Raw genomic sequence first — 12652 nt, forward strand, 5'->3', positions numbered from 1 at the left:
CAGCTCCAGGAATTCCCTTGCTAGCATGCTGGAGGGGGAATTCTGGGAGTTGAAATCCACACATCATACAGTCTTTCATATTGAGAAACACTGGTCTTACTCAGCAAGGCTGTTGTCTGCACCCACATCCATGTTTCCTTCATTCAGCCAAGCAGAAAAGGGCTTCTGGCGGGTGGGGTGCTCAGATTGGGGGAAAATACTTTTTTGGCAGTGGTTTGCTTTCCAAGCTTTTTTCAATTTAGTTTCTGAATGTTTCGTTACCAGACTAGGTAACATAATCAGCAGGATTTTTTTTTATCCTATTCTCTTTAGCTTATAAATGCTTTGTCTCAGAATGGTCAACCAGTTACCAGACCATTCCAACGACTAATCAACAAGAGAGCCAATCAGCTCAGAATTTAAACATAGCTCCAAACATAACCAATCACACGACCAACTGACACACAAGACATTTATAAGCTAAGGAGAATAGGACAAGAAAATCCTGTTGTTACCTAGTCTGGTAAAGAAATGTTCAGAAACTAAATTGAAACAAGCTCGGAGAACAAGCCACTGCCAAAATCTAAAACCTGAAGTATTTTCAATTATTTCAAAAACTTTTTAACAGGAACGGTAGTACGCGCGCTCAACCGGAAGTTGCGCGGGGAAACTGTCGGGAACAAAACCGGAAGGGGCGCATCGGTCACGTGATTGCGTTGCCCTTAGGGTTAGGGTTGCCCTGACAGCGGAATAGCCTTCGCGGGTTCGCTCGGGCAAGGCGGCGGGGGGCTGGTCAGGGCAGCTGCAGCTCTTGCCTCTTTCCCGGGAAAGGCGAGTCGGGCCTCCGCGTCCGGACGCGTTTGGTCCCCGCCGGCCTCATGGAGCGCTCCGGGGCCATGACGGACATGTATGACCAGGCGTTGCTGGGGATTTTGCAGCATGTGGGCAACGTCCAAGAGTTCCTGAACATCCTCTTTGGCTTCCTCTATCGTAAGACCGACTTCTACCGTCTGTTGATGCAGCCCTCGGACCGGCTGGGCTTCCCGCCCGGCGTGGCCAAGAGCATGGTAGTTCGGGTAAGCCTGGTTGAGTCCCTCTCATCCCTCCCCGCCGGCCGGTTCTCCTTTGGAAGCCCGAATTTTGTCCTACCTTGCCCGGGTGCTTTAGGCACAGCTCTTTCGGCAGCCTCTGAAGTCAAACCCCCAGAATGGCTCCGTTGAAGTAGACCAGGCAGAGAGAGCGGAAGTGGGAAAATAACTTAGTGTTTCAAACAGGTTGTGGGAACCAGGCTGTTAAACCGTGAAATGATTGGTTGGTTTGGGTTGGGCACTCGGTGTGAAGGCAGTGTTTTGTTGACCGAGATTCAGAAGTTGTGGGTGCTCCGACACTGGAAACTTTTAACGAAGAGACTGGACAACCTTTGTCTGAAATGGAATAAAGTCTCTTCCAGCAAAGGGGGTTGGACTGGAAGATTTCCAAGGCCCTTTCCAACTCTATTATTCTTTATTCGGGTTGGAGCACACGATTTTACCTATCTTTAATGGTGTGAGCTACCCCAAGTCTTGTATTTCAGATTGGCGGCTATATAAATCTAATATATAAATATGTGGCCTGGCTAATAACTACTGCTGGGTTCATAAAGTGTGCTACATAAAAATTGATTGTACTATACAATATAGGGCAAACTGAGGCAGTTAAGACTTAAGGATGCACAGAGCATGGCTTGGGATAGTGTATATAGCAAAAACTGGCTATCAGCATGATTTATGCTGAATACAACAAATGTTTGGATCCAAGCATGTTTATGAAATAGCAGTATCAAGTTGTGAGTAAGAAGAGATTCTTCAGCTATGGGTGAAGAATGAAACCAAATATAGTTAAAATGTGCTTATTTGGTGTTTGGGGAGTGCAGTTATTTTTATTTAGCTTGATGCCTGCAAGGCAGCGGCAGACCTTCATTAACCTCTTGTTCTGCATTTTTCTTTAAATCCAAATAAGAACACACTCACTTTTCTTTATCCATAATGGACTTTGCCCCTCTTTTACACTCACCATAAAATCCACTGAATCAGAGCTGTCAAACTTGCAGGCTGGATGCATCACGTGCTGGCCATGCCTGGTTTAGCGAAGGGGGGAAAAGTCTCAATACATCACGTGACACAGCCGTAACGCTGCAAGTTTGACACCCCTGCACTGGATTCACTGCTTATGGCTATCAGGAAAGTAGATAAATACTTGTTCTTGGAGCTGATCTGACACACAGAGCAATACTGTTATCCCCTTGAAATTGAAATGCAGTGTTAGCTAATCTCTAGTGATGGTCTGTAGGTTAATTATTGGGTTGTTTGATTGCTGCATCACTTTCAGGCATTCAAAACCTTTGAACATCTGGCCCACCAAGATGATGAGAAAAGACAGAAAGAAATTGAGGTGAAGTTGAAGAAAAAAGAAGCAGACATGGTGGCTGCAGGAGAAAGACCAAAGGTTCCTCCTGCAGTTGCGGAGGTTGAAATTGCCACAGCAGTAGAGCAGGACTCTGGATTGGAAAGTGGAAAGACTGCAGATGCAGAGGAGCCTGTAAAAGCAGAAGAAACCATAGAAGCACAAATTGTTGATACAACAGCAGAACTGCCAGTATCTGTCGCTGCCCCTGTAGAAACTGAACAAACAGAATTTCCCAGGTGAGTGGCTCTAGTGGTGCTTGGACCACGTCAAAGTGTTAGTGACGAAGTGCAGCCACTGTGACCTAGTAAACTTGGGATAGGTTTGCCTTTGCTAAAGAGGGAAACACATATTGGTGAACAAGCCATGGTCTTCCAGCTTTAAGGGACTGATTATGTACCATTGTGGTAATTGTATATTAAAATGCACAGTACTTCCTACCTTTGGGTTTTTCTGACTGGCTTTTGTGGGAACTCTAGTAATGGAGCTTAATCTATGCAGTAGCAGTCTCTGAATGGCAAAAATAAATGGCAGCAGTCAAAATCTTGGAAATCTGCCTTTTATCTATAGTAGTCAGACTCTGTTCACCTAATCCAGAATAATTTATTCTAGTTTGGCAAGGCTTTCCTTCAAACCCATTTAATTTGTGTTTTGTGCTCCAATTTTTAAAGTTGTGCTTTAACATCTATCCTTAGCTTCTGAGATACCCTAAATGTATTAGGTTTTCATTTTTACAAATACATAATGATGAAATTGGAAACCTGTTATACACATTTAAAGGCAATGTATAAGAGATATGTCAGTAATAATATGGGTGGTTACAGCATTGAGAAGCCAAAATGTGACAAATATGCTTGCCTGGTAATGGCTTAAAATTGCTGTTCTAATCATATATTTATTCAATTTATATTGCCGCCGATTCACCCATGGCGACTCAAGGCGGCTTACAGAATATAAAACCACATTTAAAACAATAAAAATTAACAAAAAGAATCAAATTAATATAGTACAATATAACAAAATCACTCCCCAACTTCTATCACCTGCCCCGGCGACAGCAGATCACACAAGCCATTTAATAGGCTCCATCCCGCTCTGGGTTCCCCAGGCCTGCTGGCAGAACCAGGTCTTCAGTGCCTTCCGGAAGAGTATTACAGTGGAGGCCGTTCTAATCTCTGGGGGAATGATGTTCCAGAGAGAGGGAGCCACCATGGAGGAGGCCCTTCTTCTGGGTCCCACCAGGTGTATCTCCCTCAGGGATGGGACCCGCAACATTCCCTGCCTCCTCTCTTTGATGGGTCGGGTAGATGTAACCGGCAAGAGATGGTCCCTCAGATAACCTGGTCCCAAGCCATGAAGGGCTTTAAAGGTGACAACCAGCACCTTGAATTGCACACGGAAGCAAACCGGCAACCAATGCAGCTCCCACAGGAGAGGTGACACAGTGCACATTGAGGTCTGCACAAAACTATGTGGGCCGCTGCATTTTGCACCAACTGGAGCTTCTGGATGCTCTTCAAGGGCAGCCCCATGTATAGCACGTTGCAATGGTCAAGATGGGAAGTGACTAGGGCATGAGTGACTGAGTAGGGACCTCTGATCCAGGAAAGGACATAACTGGTGCACAACCCGCAGTTGTGCAAAGCCCCCCCCCCCCCGGCACAACCGCCACCTGCTTTTCGAGCAGGAGTTGTGAGTCCAGGAAACCCGTAGATTACAGTACAGTCTCTTTGGGGTAGTGCCACCCCATCCAAGACCAAAGGTGGCAATTCTCCCTGAGCCAACAAACCCCAAACCCAGAGCCACTCAGTCTTGCAAAGGTTTAGTTACAACCTGTTGTCCCCCATCTAGCCCCTAAGAGCCTCCGGGCACTGCGAGAGGGAGGACACAGCAACACTTAACTCACCACGGGCCGAGACATACAGCTGAGTATCATCAGCATATTGGTGATACCTCAGTCCATGGTGACGGATGATCTCACCTAGCGGCTTCATATAAATGTTGAACAGGAGCAGAGAGAGTACCGAGTCCTGCAAACCCCGTAAAGTAGTGGGTGAGGGCTGGATCTCTCCTCCTATTAACACTAACTGAGAGCGGCCGCAGAGGAAGAAAGGACATATATATATAATGAAGTTAGCCTCTCTGAAAATTAGCAAGTGTTGTAAGTATTGAAATGTATCATGTGGTGATTCAGTATCTAAGTAACTATTCCACAATTCATGGAGCTGACAACTATTTTAGACATGTCTTAAGGCACCTGAATATCTGTCACTTTGTTTTCCTTGGCCTGCAGGATTTTGGGGCACTATTAAGAAGGAAGTAGATACCATCTACAGTGTCTATTGATGCAGTACACCCCATTACGTGGCTGAGATTTTATGGTGCACAAATCTCAAATCTTGTACTCGGAGCAAAAGTCTTGGCAAGACAAAGTAACTATTTTACTACAAAATTGTTGCTTACATCCAGTTTGTTCAACCTCTTAATGTAATCTAAGGTTTAATGATAATTTGGCTCTTCTCATGATTTTTAAAAATTAATAAAATGTATACTGGTAATACTACATTAATGAAATTAATTGAGGTAAATCGATGTCTGGAACAATTCCTTGAATATGCACTCTCACTTTATATGGATAAGTAATATCAAATAATATAATATCAAGTAATATAATATAATAGCAAATAATAGCAAGTAATATCAGATTGACTTTTTTTAAAATCCAAGTTTCAAATAGGCGGTAGTATAGTTTACATTGTGATGTCACTTTATAAATGTCTTCCTATCATCACTTTATTGGACACATATAAATTTGTTCTGAAGTGGTCTACAGATTTCTTAGAATATGGGTATTTTAAACAGCCATTTCCCCAACTAGGTTGGAAAACACAACTAGCCAAAAGCCTATTTACCTGAAATTCCATTCTTTAGCATCCAAGCACTATTCTAGTAATGTTTAAAAAGGTTATATGATTGTAATATTGAACTAAGTATGGTGAGATCAAGATTTGTTAATTCACCCTTACCCTGGCAGCTCACTCTGTGATTTTGAGTTGGTCACTTTCTCTGAACACAGACTACCAACGAAGGTGGTTGCTTCAAGAAAAGATTGGAGAAAAGAGCCACTTGAAATGAATAAATACTGTATATAGGTAAAACAGCTCTTGAAATGACATGGAAGTCAAAATGGTCTTTGAAATGTCTGTAAAACTGTAAAGAAGAGATGTTGCTATAGGAACTGGTTTTCTAATCAAAGAGAGTGGGGCATTTTTGATCTGGAACCATGCTGACCTTTAGTTGTCAACAGCAGAACCAACGAGATTGCTTCCAAATTTTGATTTGGCTATTTGCCTCAACCTGAAAAACAAAGTTTGGAATACATGGTGGCTTTACAATCCCTTTTTCAAGTCTGTTGTAAAAGATACTGCTAGCTATACATTGAACACAAAGTTGTGCTGGATGAACAGTAGGTGCTCATTTTGGCAAGCAAGATGGTATTGGTGAAAGTGTGGCTTCAGTTTCACTTATTGGCTTGCTTATCTGATTTCTTTATGTTTTGGGGAATAGATATGCCAAACAATATAAATATGTCTATTGGGTTGTTGTATATTTGAATCAAGTTTATAAATGAACAGTACAGATTTCATGAAAAGTTAGGCTAGTGTGTGATTATCTGTTGCCAAAGCTCTTATGGTCAGGATTTTTTGATGACTACACACAAATGATCTTTGCTGCATACGTTTCAGAATTATAGTAACTTTTCAATGCCTCCACTTGGTGATATCAGTGTCCACTTAATGCATCTTCAAAGGCATATTAAAGTACTGTTCTCTTTGAATTCTTCTAAGGTCTCTAGACATTCAGTCTAAAAGCTTGGCTGATAAGATGCTCTGAATAATGAATTTTTTGAACACAGATTGATGGAAATTGAGATATAGTGTGATCTCCATCTGTGTAGCTGAAAGTAGTAAGTCTCGGTGATGAAAAACAGGAAATAGTTAATAAATGAAGGATGGAATCTTGCCTCTTCCGATGTTGTTCTCACTTTGGAAGCATTAAACAAAATTACTCATTATTTCTATATGTCAAGTTCTAGTCCAAATCAAGTCTATATTAAGTGAAAAATTATGCATGATTACTTTGAAACAAATGCAATTAAGCTGGGAGGTACATGGACATCAAGTTCAGAAGTGTTTACATTTTGCCTTTTTCAGTATTTGAGATACAAACATTTATCTTTTTAGATTAACCCCAATATATGATATTTTGCAATAAAATAAAACTTGATGATTTTCTACCGTTTTACTGGAGATGAGAAATGTATGGATAATTTTCCCAAATATTTTATGACCTTAAGAAGGGCAATCTATATTTGTGGAATATTCCACCCTTCAAAATAACCGAAAACATTGTATGAAGCGACATTCTGATGAGGAGTGGGAATGGGCAGGATGGCAAAGGCTGCGCTCATCAAGTGTGGGCTTGACATGCAAAAGCCCAGCACATATTGCAAATCCTGGAGCGATGCTGCATGTCAGTCTAAACTGTACTCAGCAACATGGATCCAATGGTCCAACTTGGTAGCTTTTCAAGGAGACTATTTGTAGCTCGGACTGAAATGTGGGGGTCCTTAGTGGTCTCTGAGTTTGGTTGTTTTCTTGAAGACATTTCACTACCCAAACTAAGTAACATCACCAGTGCATTGAGTAATGAACTGTCTGCAAGAAAACAGTCAAGCTCAGGGAGCACCAAGGATCTCCTCTTTGGTAGCTTTTGAAAACTAAATACTGTTTTTCTCTTTCTGGTTCAGCTATGGATAGCTAGCTCCAGCTCTGAAGGGAGCTTGGCTTTTCATTCTATTTATCCTTCCAACACTATATACTAACTTTGGTAGATGCACTGTTTAATACGGAATCAATAAGATTCATTCTACTCTTTCTGCTTCTCATACTTGAGCATGTCAGTTAAATAATGCTGAGGGTTATAGAATCCAATGTGACAATAGATAAATGTCAGTTGCTGAGCCCTATTAATTTGGTTTAATCCTCTGCACTATCCTTCATGGCAACAGACAAGTCCGTTGTCCTCACGTCTCCAAGTTCTGAACAATGAGAGGGAAGAGTTGTCTATGTCATTGCCATCTGGTTTGCGCAGAACTGTTCTTTACACCCTTTCTTCTGGGCTCAGATATTTCCATCTGTTTTGACAAGTAGTTCTCTTCATTCTCTATGTCTGAGCTCATCTGCTTTTTATTTTGAGTGCCCGCCTTCTCACTTAGCCCACTTATAGACTTGATTCTGCATACATTTGCCTGGCAGTATTTAAAATAAAGTTGCATGTGCCGCTGAGCCTTCTTTCTATTTATGTTCTTTGACACGGATTCTAAAAATTTTCTTCATTTCTAATATACATAGGTGCATTCCTCCGCTTGTTCTTTTTGTTGGTATAGCCAACACTTGGGAAGAAAGCCCTCTTACCTGATAATTAGATCTGTCCTGGAATAAATAGATTGTAAGGAAGTCTTTAATAGATAGAAAATTGAATAAATGGTGAAATAAATTTGTATTTAATTTAGAAAATAGGAACTTGCTAAGCATTAAATTGAAAATATTTTTTTAAAAGCAGTTGAAGTTTCCCAAGATTCTCTTGCTATTACTGCTTTTTCATCAACCTGTTCAGGAGTCAAACATTATTTATTGGTTTGAAACAATGAAAGAGAAGAGTCATCTTCATAGACTATGAAACTGTAGCAGCTAACCTCCCCCCCCACACTTTTAAACTAATCAGTTGTCTATTCACATGGCCATCATATTTATTGGAATTTTTTTTAAATCCTGCCTTTATTTATTTTTACATTCAAAGCAACAAACACTCTTTCCTTCTCCTATTGGAGTTGGAAGTACCAGACTCCCTTCAAGTTCTTGGGGAAAAAAAAATTGCAGTACTAAATGGGACATGATAGAAGTAGTAGATGTCTCTGAAGGCAAGCCAGGGCTAATGATGGCAATCATCATTATAACCACAAGGGATTGTTTGCAAGTAGAGCTCATTTGAGCTCTTCTCTGTGGCAGGAAAGAATAAGGAGGAGTTGATAGATTGAGCAAAGTAGGTTACGTTGGTAGAGGAGAATTAATACACCGGTGAGACCTATTTATGACTTGGTTGCTTCCCCAAAGATTGCCTGCCTTGAAGTTTTCTGTGACCCAGAACTTAATGGTTCTCCCTTCCCCACCCCACTCCACTGGTATGATTACTTGAATTCAAGGACATAGTTCTAGGCTTGTAGTAGATTCTCAGATTGAAGAGAATCAATTGTGTTTAATTCTTCCTGTTTTGTGGTATTGGAAGGAACACACAGTATGAGAGTACGCTTTTTCTGTGACTTTTGCTTAGTTCTTCCTATTAAGTCTTGCACACACACCAGTTATGATGACAAGGCATATTTCTGTAACACGTTTGTCATGTTGTGTTGTTGAAATAGACATGCTTCTGATTTTCTTCAGGCATAGAACCATGGTTCATTATGCTTTCAAATGCTGTGTGTGAATTTCAGTCTGTAAAAGTTGTAGGGTTAGGACTTTGTAGGATAAACCCTATTGCCCCAAAGATCTTAGATATTTCACTTATCCCAATAAAATGAAATTGTATGGCAACTTAAGGATCCGTCTACCGTTTTTCATGGATTATGAAAACCATCTGAAGCATAGGTTGAATTTATATTGATATTTCCCCTGCTGGCTGCTTCATTTCACTGAGACACACTTTTGGCTGTAAGCAAGAAGACAAAGTACAAATTGCTTCAATAAAAAATGACTTTGCTTACAACTGACACTTATTAAAATGGAGAACCTTCTAGAATCCTCACCAGGAGAGCCCCAATCCTGTCGTTGCAGTATTGTGGCTTTGGAAGGACTTATTCAAGTTACTTCCTGTTGTGTGCAGTTTGTCTAGGCTTGAAAAGGCTTGCCTTGAAATCAGTGCTGGCAGAAAATACATGTCTTCTTTAGGCATTCAAAGCTTATTTTCTTTCCCATATATTCTGCACAACTCTTCTCAACAGCTTTTGTGTGTAGCCATTGTGTGCTACATCAAGTTCCCAAGCATTGCTTCCTGAACGCAGCAGGTCTTTCTGCTTTTAGCCTTAATTTCTCTCAAAAGAAGTATAAACTTCAGTATCCTGGAGCTGCTTTGCCTACTAATACTTGCATTATTTAATTCCTTCGCTATCAGAAAAGTCTCTTGCTGCAAGCCCTACCATAAATAACTCTAGTAATTCTCATTAGTCTGTAAAAGATGTGTATTTCTTGTCTAGAACAACTCAAGGCCCATGGGCTGGATCCAACCCATGGGGTGCTTAGATCTGGTCCATGGGCCCAACCTGGAAACAGCAAAGAACTGGCCCGCAGTGCCTCTGCCAGTGAAAATGGAGTTTAGGGGGGAGTGTGCGTGACCCCCCGGCACCCCATTTTCGCTGGCAGAGGGTTGCAGGAGGCTGTCACAGTCTGGAAAAGTTTCTCAGTTTTGAATTGTTTGTTTCAAGAATGCTAATTTCATTCTTTCTGAAGGTTCTTTTGGGTTGGGAAAGGTGGCTAAAGATTATAGTTAATCCCCGATTTACAACAGTTCATTTAGTGACTATTCAAACTTGCAGTGGCACTGAAAAGAATAACATGACCATTTTTCACACTTATCACCATTTCAGCATCCTCAGGGTCAGGTGATCAAAATTCAGACACTTAATAACTGACTCATATTTATGACGGTTGCAGTGTCCCAGGGTCATGTGGTCATATTTTGTTAGGTTCTGACAAGCAAAGTCAACGGGGAAGCCAGATTCACTTAACTGTTGTGTTACTTACTTAAGAACTGCAGTGATTCACTTAACAACTGTGGCAAGAAAGGTCATAAAATGGAATAAAATTCACTTAACAAATGTCTCACTTAACAACAGAAATTTTGTAGTTGTAAGTCAAGGACTACCTATACTTTGGGAATAGTCATCCAATCAATTGGGTAAAGAGTTCTTAGAAGCTCAGAAGGTTACATAAGGCTTATAAACCTTTGGTTGGCTCAATAAAGCTGTCTTAATCTGGAGTTTAATTTGTTGGAAAGAAAGTGGAACCCTGAAATGCAGGACTTCAGCCAGATTTAATTGATGCTGAAAGGCTCCTAAAACCCAAGGACTTTGGGTTCATTAATATTTATGAGGGGGTTTGTTCAACTTTTTAATGAAATCTGCCTTATGCAACTGGTAGGGACAGTATCTCAAGGGCCACACTAGGTGTACTTAGTGGAAGCATCAGTTTTCTAGTGGAGGAGACTTTGTTTTTGAAGAACAATTAGGAAATAATTGAGGAAACATCTCGTCATTTGTTAGATTTTGAGATTGCTCCAAAATGAAGAAGAAATGTGTTAAGTGGGATACTGGTCAATGAATAAGAGATGAGATTTAGCAGGGGAAACTTGCTAACTAGCCAGCAATTCTTTCCTTTTAGAAAACAATTTTAATTGTACAGGTTGTCCACAACCAGCTCTTCCCAATGTGTTCTGTCCCATGCTATGAACAAAGCTAATTCGTCTTTAAAGAGATAAAGTAGTTGCCAACTTGTAGCATTTTAATAAATCAATTATGTACTACTATTTGCATTGAATCCCTTTCTAATTATGTTGGGTGACCATGTCTTAATATGAGGCAGGAAAAACATCACCCACTTTATACACTGCTCAATGTATTGTTTATTTTATAGTGTTTATAACTTGTTTATTATAGGAGAATCTATGTGGGGTAAAACTAATCAATTTTTATCATATTTCCTCTCCCCAAAACTATTCAATTGAAAATACTTAAGCTTTCCTTAAAGAGACGGTGCTTCCTCATTCATTTTGATAATTTAAAAAAATAATTTCCAATTCTACAATACAGTATCTATTGTAAACTTGATTAGATTGCTCTTTAGGACTAGTGTCTTGAAACCTCAGCTAGATTTTGGACTTGTGGCTCTGATAAGGTTTCTAAGTTAGGTCACCACCATCTGGCATCTAGTTTTGAGCCAAAAATCAACTTAGTAATGTTGTAGTTTTTCCTTGGTTCGAGGCTTTCAGTTTATGAATTACTTTTCTTCTGTGTTGCACAAAGTGAACATTATTGAAAATGTCCATTGATGGAAGTGTTATGATACAACCATTATACCCTTCTGGATGGATAGAAACCTTTTTCCTTTTCCAATCATTCAGAAGAACTTGCATTCTTTTCCAGATCCTGGTTGAATAAGGGTTACCCCGCCATCCTGGTTATTATTCTGATTACCAGTAGATGGCAGTAGCACATGCTTTTATGAGATCTATGTCACTTTAATTGGTAGTTCACAAAGTGACTCAGATTTCAAAGAGCAGCAGTGTTTACCCTGACATACCTAAGCTTTTATGGACAGAGTCCTTTTAGCAAATACATAACATATCTATGTACATAGAAAAGAAACAGATCAGAACAAACAAAATAGAGTCTTAACAGACAAATGGTCATGTTACTCTTTCAAACAGAATCATGGCTTTATGCATGTAAGTGAGCTTTGGTACTTTGATATCTGTGAGATAAAATAGAAAACAATTACAAGTAGAAGAAGAAAATTTGGCTGCTGGTTAAGAACCTTTTTAGGCAAATTTTATATAAGTACAGTTATTTCTGTGCTTAGAAATGAAGTGTCTATAACAGGGATTGTTCAGCTTTGGCAATTTTTAGGACCTGTGGACTTCAACTCCCAGAACAACATGGCTGCCTGGGGAATTCTGAAAGTTGAAGTCCACAGGTCTTAAAGTTGCCAAGGTTGGACACTGCTGGCCTAAAAGTAATGAAGAAATGGAATAAACTTGCTTAGGAATATAACTTTAAAATACTATTTAAATTGGAGGCTGAAATTACATAGCACAGGTTCACCAATCAGGAGTCTTCTGGATATATATGGACTGCAGTTCCCAACCCCCTGCTCAAACTAGCATAAACTTTTGGGCTATGTAAGGAAATTGGGAGTTGCTATGTCTGTGCAAAATGTATATTGCCAGATTGAGGTTAGCTGTTCAGGGAGGGGAGCTATTTTTCTATTTTGCTATTTCACCCCGAAGCTATGTTGTATGTAGTTCAAAGTCCCAATTTCCAGAGCCTTGAGAAATCTCAGCTTTATTATTCTATCTATGTAATCAGAGAAAATGGCACTAAACATTCCAGCTATTTTGT

General features: G+C 40.1%; 1 protein-coding gene across 1 annotated transcript in view; it reads left to right on the forward strand.

Moving 5' to 3' along the window:
- Positions 1–651: 651 nt before the first annotated feature.
- Positions 652–12652, forward strand: part of NUDCD3 (NudC domain containing 3) — a 62095-nt gene continuing 50094 nt past the window's right edge. The window contains exons 1-2 of the mRNA XM_026718017.2: positions 652–1055; positions 2347–2660. Of these exons, the coding sequence (XP_026573802.1) occupies positions 858–1055; positions 2347–2660 (512 nt within the window). The 5' untranslated portion in view covers positions 652–857. The remainder of the gene's footprint in view (positions 1056–2346; positions 2661–12652) is intronic.

Source organism: Pseudonaja textilis, chromosome 9 (genome assembly GCF_049901715.1).
Source record: "Pseudonaja textilis isolate UNSWEBS1 chromosome 9, rPseTex1.2, whole genome shotgun sequence".
NCBI lineage: Eukaryota > Metazoa > Chordata > Lepidosauria > Squamata > Elapidae > Pseudonaja > Pseudonaja textilis.